Source organism: Miniopterus natalensis, chromosome 12 (assembly GCF_054644295.1).
Source record: "Miniopterus natalensis isolate mMinNat1 chromosome 12, mMinNat1.hap1, whole genome shotgun sequence".
Classification (NCBI taxonomy): domain Eukaryota; kingdom Metazoa; phylum Chordata; class Mammalia; order Chiroptera; family Miniopteridae; genus Miniopterus; species Miniopterus natalensis.
Window position 1 is genome coordinate 16,064,917 of NC_142092.1, and position 9,324 is coordinate 16,074,240.

At 38.3% G+C, this 9,324-nt stretch overlaps 1 protein-coding gene across 1 annotated transcript; it reads left to right on the plus strand.

Moving 5' to 3' along the window:
• Positions 1–792: 792 nt before the first annotated feature.
• IZUMO3 (IZUMO family member 3) lies at positions 793–3,333 on the plus strand. Its single transcript, XM_087823156.1, is given in 7 exon segments — positions 793–1,024; positions 1,165–1,239; positions 1,381–1,470; positions 1,686–1,703; positions 2,117–2,197; positions 2,794–2,884; positions 3,198–3,333. Coding segments are annotated over 7 exon segments (723 nt in total).
• Positions 3,334–9,324: the final 5,991 nt, after the last annotated feature.

Sequence of the window (9,324 nt, forward strand, 5' to 3'; positions counted from 1 at the left end):
TTAACTGGAGTTATTTTCCTATAGGTCACACACTTCATCAGTACTTTCAAGATGAGCCTGCTAAAGTATCCTGAGTGTTACTGGAGTTTTGCTCATCCTATATCCCTCCACTGTTGTTTCTGGTCTCCTTGCTCCAGATTCTTTATAAGAATTATATAAAAAGGTTATTTAGCATGGTTGGAAAAATCATTTTACAAACAAAGGTAGCCTAGCCTAAATTTCTGAAAAATTATCAATTATTTCAAAATATTATTACCAATAATATTATATACAAACACCTACTGCTAATTTTCAATGATATTGCTACCATCAAGGACTGGGGACCCAAGGAATTCAATATTCTGGGGTTTCCTTACCTCCTCTATAGAAGCAGAGCTTTGGTTAAGCAGTTTCTGAGGTTCTATGTATCTCTTCCTTGAGAAACTGCCCCAATGGTCAGTAGGGATGTGGAAATTTACTAAGGGCACGAGTAAAGGAGAGACCTAACAGAAAACGTGTTGAGATATGGCCCTGCATGGAACTCTGCTTGCATGAGCTCAAGACCTTCTTTGCATTCTTCACTCAGAACTCAGGCATCTGCTCCCAGCTGGCAGTTCCCCCCCTCAAGAATGAAGGACAGAAGTCAGAAAACACCTGAAAATCCAGAGGGAAATAAAACTGCCCACAAATGGGATAAAAATGGAGGGGAAGGTGGAGTCAAACTATCCAGGATAAGGCTCTTACTCCTGGATTTTTGAAAGAAAGGGAGCTAGGACAACCTGCTGTTGGGGCAAGAGCAGTTGTGGCAAGGAAATGGGAGACCTATGCTTGTTCCTGCTCCTGCCTCTGTCCCCGGCAGCCTTCTATGGAGTCAAAGGCTGCTTGGAATGTAACCCCAAATTTACAGAGGATATTAAGTCCTTGTTGGCAAAGTTGGTACCCTCAGAAGTCCCTGGCTGAACTCAACTGCTTGAAAGGCAGATTAAAGAGATGACCAATTTAAGCTTCAAGGTCTCCCACGGGAACAAGAGGCTTCGGGTGTTGGGTGAGGGAAGCTTGAGCCCCTGGGAGTTTATAGGGTTAAAGGGAGAAGGGAGGCAGGGAAGAGAGCACCTGGGTCTGCCTAATAATATCCTCCATAGATACAAGTATTCCCCCACATGTATGTTTACCTCTCTGTTCTAGCTGTTCAAAAGGTTGTCTATTTAAGAACATGGCTGAAGGATGAACTTTCTAAAATGAGCAGTAAAACATGGAAAGGTGAGGTGCTGTTTCATTATTTAAAAATTGTACAAGCAAATAGGAGGAACATTCGCTGGGGAAAACAAGGCAGAACAATCAGGAATAAATCCTGAAGGAAAGGGCCACCCTTATTTTCTGATGTCCCTTCCACCCCTGTAGGTGCCTTTATACTTCAAGGCAAGCTTCTTGATGTCTGCCAAGGCCTGGAATCCAAACTGAAAGAAACATTAAATAACTTCTCTGAAGTTGGTAATAAAAGATGTCTACCTAACAACACTGAAATTATATGGAAACAATAGGAAGTGAGGGGTGAGAGGAGGAATGTAGTTTCATATTAGAGTGATTTAGAATGGGTGGAGGGGTGGCTCGAGCTTAATAGGTAACCAGGTAAAGACTACTTGGGTACAATATGATGAACTTCAAGTTGATACTAAGCTCATTAGAATGCTCTGATTCTCTTTTAGCTTGTTCTGAAGATTGTGGTGAGTATAATACATGGGATGCCTTGAGGTTGTACCTTATCATTTTCCATCTCCTTTGCTCTCTATGACTGACTGGATCTCTCCTACTTGTCCCACTGAAAACCCAATTTCTAGAGTTGTGGTTCCAAGAAGGAATGTGAATGATACCTGAGAATAAAATCTAGCTTATGAAATCTTAGGTCCCTCACAGAATTTTGAGGGGCTCAGAGGCCACCTAAATTATAGTTTACAACCCATAGCACCAGTATAAGCTAAGGCATCAGTTTTCCCACTTCCCCTGAGATCTGACTTAAATTACTAAAGGTTTGAACCCCTCAGAAACGTGACTGCTAGGGGAAGAAGGAATTCCCAGATGTCTGAGCTAAGGAAATTCCATGCCATTGCCTATCTCCGATTGTCTTCCTTCTCTTCAGTCATGATAGAAGGTCCTATCCTGGATTGTTGGAGCTGTCATCACCTCACCACCCAGTGCTTCAAAGGAGAGTATTGTGGAGGTAACAAAGATTGTGGTGTGGCATTTTGAGGGGTCAGTGATCAAGGTAATGAGCCACTCATTGACTTATTAAACAAATATTTGTTGAGCATCTTCTATGCAGGTCATGCTAATGTTGCAAACAAAGCTAAAATGTTGGGCAAAATTTGTATATCAGCTTGAATTACTGGGCACTGGACCAACTTAAGGGCTGAGAAATACAAAGTCTGGACTAAAAGTAGAGTAATTAGACCAGCAGCAGAAAGAGCAAAAGTTTCGTTGAGCCTCGGGGTCTAAGAATAATAAAGATCACAGTAATTAGAAAACCGTGATGGAAATGGTGAGCAGAGCAAACAGTTTGAGGTTAAAAAGAAACTTCTATTATGCATAAAGTTCTCAAGTTACTATTTTTCTTCCCCAAAACTCATTTTCTTTTTTACTTTATTTTTATTGTTTACACTATTACAGGTGTCCCCATTCACCCTCCACTCCCTTTGCCCACCTCCACCCTTCCCTTGCCTCCCCCTCCTTCTGGCCATCACGACACTGTTATCTGTGTCTATGGGCTATGCATATATGTTCTTTGGCTAATCAATTCACTTTTTTCCCCCCTTCCAGATGAGGATTCAAGGAAGTCTGAGAATCAAGAAACTGCACTATTTTTGATATTGATAGCAATAGCTGTAATATTGGGAAGTGCTTTCTTACTGTGAGTTTTCCTCCCTCCAGACAAACACTGAGTCGAGCATTCCTTTGGCAAAGAGACTGCCCAATCTTCCCCCTCCTTCCAATGGAAATACGGGGAAATAAGTCATTTCAAACTTTGGGATATGATACAGACAGGAAGGAAGTGAATGGAAGTTTGTTGGGATAAAAATAGAAACAAGGGAGACGGAGGAGTTACAATGAAGTATGAGGGAAACTTTTGCAGTTATCTAGAAATGGAAGAAAAAAACTATCATTGTTGTAGAGAGCTGGGCTACTGATGTTGATATTGGAATTATCTTGTCTCTCTAATCTAGATTCCATATTTGTGTCACTCATCAGAGGAAAATGAAGGCAATATGAAAGTCATTAGAGGAATACTTGGATATGAAACTTGAAAAATTAATGGAGATGAAAGATGAGAACACAGAAGACTTTGGAATCAAAAAATAAATACATAGACAGAGACAGGAGATCTTTCATGATCCTCTAAAGTATTGACTCAGAGTAGAAAACTGGGAATTAAGTTCTTTTGTGGTTATAAAATCATAGTATTTTAAAACTGAAATAGAACTTAGAGTTTCTCTGGTAAAGATCCTTATTGATATCCTGAGGCAATGGGAGCAATGAGAGGGCAAATGATTTACCCAGAGTTGTATAGAAGTAATGCTGGTATGTTGCAATGCACATTTTAAAAAATGATACCCTGTACGATTTAATAAAAAAATGCATGTTTGGTAACTCATTAATGGCTGTAATTAGAATAACTTTAAATTTCTAATGCTGCTTTTATTTCTATCTTTTCATTTCATTACCATATTTGTTTCCATATTTATATTAGGCTTAAGGTGGACAATTTTCTTTGATAATACATAACATTTAATCTTCATCATGATATCATACACACACACCACAATGTCCAAAATATAAATTCTGAGTAGTTGGGGTTTGACCAGTCCTTTTCCCCTAACTCTATGCTCCATGACTGAATTGTATATTAATTTTTGATTGATTTAGTTGTTTCTGTTAAACACTTTTTGCGTGTATAGTACCTTAATGAGTGCTTTACATCTATTATCTAATTCAATGTTTGCAGTAATCTTGTGAGTAATATTACTTTTATCTCCATGTTCAAGATGAGGAAACACTAAACATCTAGCTCAAGGCCACACAGCTACTAATCTAGGCTATGACAAAGTCCTCGTGGCTAACCGTGCTTATCCAAACCCTCCGATAGGGACTGACAGCTGTAGACATGGACACAATAGCTAGACTGATGGAGAGAGAGTAAATGAGGCTTTATTATCATAAACTATTCTTGATTACAGGTAGTAGTGGCAAAGCCTAGAATAAAACTGAGGACTGGCTAAGTCTACAACATATAAACTTCCCACTCAATTTTGTTTCCTTTTTTCTGTAAGCTTATTTCAAAAGATAAACACCACAGTATAGCAGCAGGGAAATAGTTTTAGGAGTCCTGCTTCACTGGTGGGTAGAATTGTTTGCAAATCTCTCACCCCTCTAGATCTCTGAGGGCTTGCTTGTTGTTGCTGCTATACTAATGAAATATTGAATGAATGGGAATGAAACTGGGGAGGACCTGAACACTGGTATCTCTCAGTTGCTAAATTTGAACTTCGTCTTAAAAATTCCCCAAAAGAGTGTTGTTGGCATCTACCATTTCCCCATGATTTAAAGCTCCTCTCACCAAAAAATCTTGGGACATATTTACTTCATTCATAGTATTAATTAAATTATTGTCTGTATATTGTTTTATTTTTAATTGTAAATAATCATATACATGGGATAACATACTTGCTACATTTTGAGGGTTTTTGTGTCTCATTTCCTTATATATTTATTTATTTATTTATTTGTAATTGATTTCAGAGAGAGGAAGGGAGAGGGAGAGAGAGAGAGAAACATCAATGATGAGAGAGAGTCATTGATTGGCTGCCCCCTGAATGCCCCCGGCTGGGAATCAAGCCAAAACCCGGGCATGTGCCCTGACTGGGAATCTCCTGGATCATAGATCGATGCTCAACCTCTGAGCCACGCAGGCCAGGCTCCTTAGTGCAACCTTTTAAATTTCTTGTCCTGTCAATTTATCCTGTCCCCTCCCCACTCTTTTCCTACTCTAATCTCATCATTCCACTCTAGAAAATCTAGGTGAACAAGTTAGGATATATCTTTTATTGTTTTAGCAAAATATAAATAGTTATAAGTTAATATATACCACACAAATATATTTACTCAGGCAATTTTTTTGTAATTAAAAAATTATGCACACTTTAATGCATGTTGACTTTCACACCTACTTTGTGAAAATTAAGCTAACTGGTATAATTTTATTCACCATTTTTGGTAGTTGTACATAATACCATGGTGTAGTGGTATCATAATTATTCTAATATTCCTTTATTTGGGGCACTCTTTACATTTTTTGTCACTATGACTAATGCTGCAATAAGCATGCTATAGACATATCCTAACTTGCTGATACTTTCTTTTTTTATAAGATAGTGTTACAGAATTGGGATATCTGAAGTGAAAGTTGTACGTGCTTTGTCATGCAACAAATATAATTAAAAGTTGTAGTAATTTGCAAACATATCAGTAATATCCAATAGTCTAGGTTTGCCACATCCCCACTGGTGATAATAGGCTGTACATATCTCTCTTTTTTTTTTAAATATATCTTTATTGATTTCAAAGAGAGGAAGGAGAGGGAGAGAGAGAGAAACATCAATGATGAGAGAGTCATTAATCGGCTGCCTCCTGCACGACCCCTGCTGGGGATGGAGCCCACAACCCAGGCATGTGCCCTGACCGGGAATCGAACCCCGATCGCCTGGATCCTAGGTCAATGCTCAACCATTGAGCCACGCGGGCCGGGCCCGGCTGTACATCTCTCTTAAGTGTCGCGGATCTGATTAATATCAGAATGCACTTCTGTCGCCTAGCGCCTCACCACCTTTCCAAGGGACTCCATGCTATTTCAGTGGCCCTGCAGTGAACTGCCTACTCGTGCACTCTATAATTTGAGTTGCCTTCATTTTGTCAATTTAAAAGAGGCCCTAAACCCTATCATATTCCTTGTGAATGTAAGTGTTATTTTCCCCAAACCTACCCTTTGTCTGTTGAGTACTTAAGGTGGTGTTTTAGCTCTCTACCTACTCACTTCTTTTTCTTCTAAGTCTTTAATATTTATGTAAGATAAAATACTCATTGATTTTTGGATAGTCATTCTACATCCAGTGGCTTAACAAATATGTTTCTTAATTTTATTTTTTTAAACTAAAATCTCTTTTATTTTCTAGGTTTTCAATTTTATGACAAAACAAATGTTTTGTCTTTTGTTTTCTATGTACACCAATTAGTTAGCTTTCTTATCCTAGCACATTTGCGCGAACTTGTAAGACAGTGCAGAAAAATAACCAACAGTTATTTTGATAAAGATTAGAACTTAATAATTGCAAAGCCACCAGTCTTTAAACAGCAACTACGAGGGAAAGTTAACACATGGACTCTTAAGGAAATTGTAACTTATTGCAGTGGAATTATTCTGTAACAACCTGAAACTGTATTTGTGGACCCATTATGTTGGCTTCTTTGAAATTAAAAAAATCCAGTCCTCTAGAAAACTCTCATACATTGTTTTCAGATAATATCGCTGTCTTTAAAAAGTCAAATCTCAAATTCCTTCATTAATTGGTTATAATATTTCAAAATATAGAAAATGAATCTTCATCCGTAATATGGCTTATCTGTCCTCTTGGTCCCAGAAAAATACAAGCCTATCCATAAAAAACTTAATTTTTTATCCCTTGAACCTGCCTCAGCTGTTAAAGATCTCACTCTTTCTCTTTCTGGCATGAATGTTATATTTATGTAATAAAGGTAGGAAAAAATTATAAGAAGCAAAGTTTTAGGAAAAGCCTCATAAACATGTATTAATATAAATTAAATATTGGCTATAAAATAAAACAATCATGTTTAAAAAGAAAGAGGAATTCAATATTTGTGTCTAAAAGGGAAACAAAAAATAATGAAAGATCAGAGGGCATTTAGATAAAAGCAGCCGTTGCCTGGCCAGAGTGGCTCAGCTGGTTGCGCTTCCTCGCGTGCACCGGAAGGTTGCTGGTTCGATTCCCAGCCAGGGCCCATGCCTGGGCTGCGGGTTCAACTTCCCGATGGGGGAGCATATAGAAGAGTAAGGTATGAGAATAAGGGATGATTTTATATGATAATAAAAGTAATAAATAGACCAGAATATACAGAAACAATAAGTTGTATGAACCTAACAACATAACCTTGATATAAAGGAAAAAATACTGACATGATTTCCACAATCCCCATGGTAAGTTTTCTTACCCTTGTGTTAGAATCTGTTAAAGCTAAAGAAAAAATGCTAATACGATTACAGATTTGTACAACACAACAAACCACCTCAAACTATTAATATTAGTTATATTTAACCCTGTACCCATGTAATAGACATACATTTTCTTTTTTTCTAATACAGATGGTGTATTTATAAAATTGACATTGTGCTTTGGCTTGGCAGACAGTAACTAGATTTCTCCTAACTCAATTCCTGTTCCTCCCAGATACAGGGCTAGAATACATCTCCCAGTCTTCTCTACAGTTAGGTGTGGCTATGGAACCGAGTCTGACCAATAGAATATGAATATAGGAAGTGATATCGCTGTTTTCCAGGTCTGCCACATATAAACATAAAGGAGCAATCCTCCAGCCCCTTCCTTCCCTCTCTAATGGTGGGATCAACATCCAGGGATATCTGAGAATACTGAAGATGCCTCTAATTTGGTGCATTTATTTTATGTTTCATAAAGTTTTCACTTGAAAGCTTGTTTCATTAAGCTTCTGAGATTTAGAATTAGCATTACATACTATCTTACGCAAAGGCCGAAAAGAAAACTTCAACAAATTCCAAAAAATATTATGAAGAATCGTTTTAAGATCATGGGCAATAAAATTAAAAACTAGCAACAAATGATAAAAATACTTTATATATTTAAATAGCAAAAATCATATTTCTAAATAATTTCTGAATTAAAAATGAAACTACAAAGCATTCAGGCTTTCCAGTTGTTTAGCTATTATTCCCATTGTGAGGTCTGGTCTACAAAGAGAGATCACAGAGCTTTTCAAGGATGCTGGGTCTCCCCTCATAAAAACTTATTCCTCAAACAAAGTATTGGTGAAAGTATGTCTTTTGGACCTCTCCCACTGTGCTTTGAGGAAGCCAATTTTGCTGGGGCTGGAGAAACATCATTAACCAACAAAGACTGATCAAGATTTAAGGGCTCAATGCCCTAGTTTCATCAGGGCTTACTCACAAACACAGCCCCATCCCAATTTACAGGATCCATTCTTTCCTAATTAATGCCCTCACTTTAACAGTAGAAACCTTACAAGGCTGGGGGTTAAACTTGCATTGTAATTCGGCCAATGGCAGAATGAGGTGTTTGATTTTCAGCAATTTCATCCCTGCAGCAACAGGAAGCAAGGCTTTTCCTCAGGTGGAAACTCTTATGTCATGTCATGTATGAAAAGTGTGAGCTGAGAATTTGAATCCCTGAGCTCCTCCTTTTCTTTCACTACCTTATCCAGCAACACAGGAACAACCAATCATCGTCATTATATTCCTTAGTATCCAAAAAATATTTCAAAGAATCATACACAGAATCACCTACCTCCTTGCTTCTTAAAAGCAGTTGATTAGGAATATCTAATGCATGTATTTTACATATCTCTATAAATAGTTCACACCAAGGACTAGCAGTGCTCTCTTTACTATTAGTCATTGGCATCTTTACATCTAATCAGGTTATAGAGCCAATTCCAGAAATCCCAAAACCAATTCAGAAAACTCATCATTACAATTCTGTTACTCTAGAGCTACTTTCATTCCAAAAGCTGTATTCATCAGGGTTCTTGAAAGAAACAGAGCCAATAGGATATGTAGACACAGATATGTAAGAGGAAAATTATTATGGAAATTGAATGACGCTGTTATAGAGGCTGAGGTATGCCACAGTGTGAAGCCTGCACGCTGGAGAAAGCCAGTGACATAATTCAGTGAGAGTCCAAAGGCCTGAGAATCGAGGGGGGAGGGGGGACCCACTGCTGTACGTTCTGGAGTCCAAAAGCCCAAGCATCAGAAGCTCCCATGCCTCAGGGCGGGAGAAAATGAAGTCACAGGTCCAGAATAGAGACAGAAACTGCCCCTTTCCTCTGCCTTGTTGTTCCACTAGGACCCTCAAGGGACTGGATGACACCCACCCACATTGGTGAAAGCAGTTCCTCTTTACCCGGTCTATTGATTTAAATGTTAATCTCTTCCAGAAACACCCTAACAGACACACCCGAAAGTAAGGTTTTATCAGCTCTCTGGCCATTCCTTAGCCCACTCAAGTT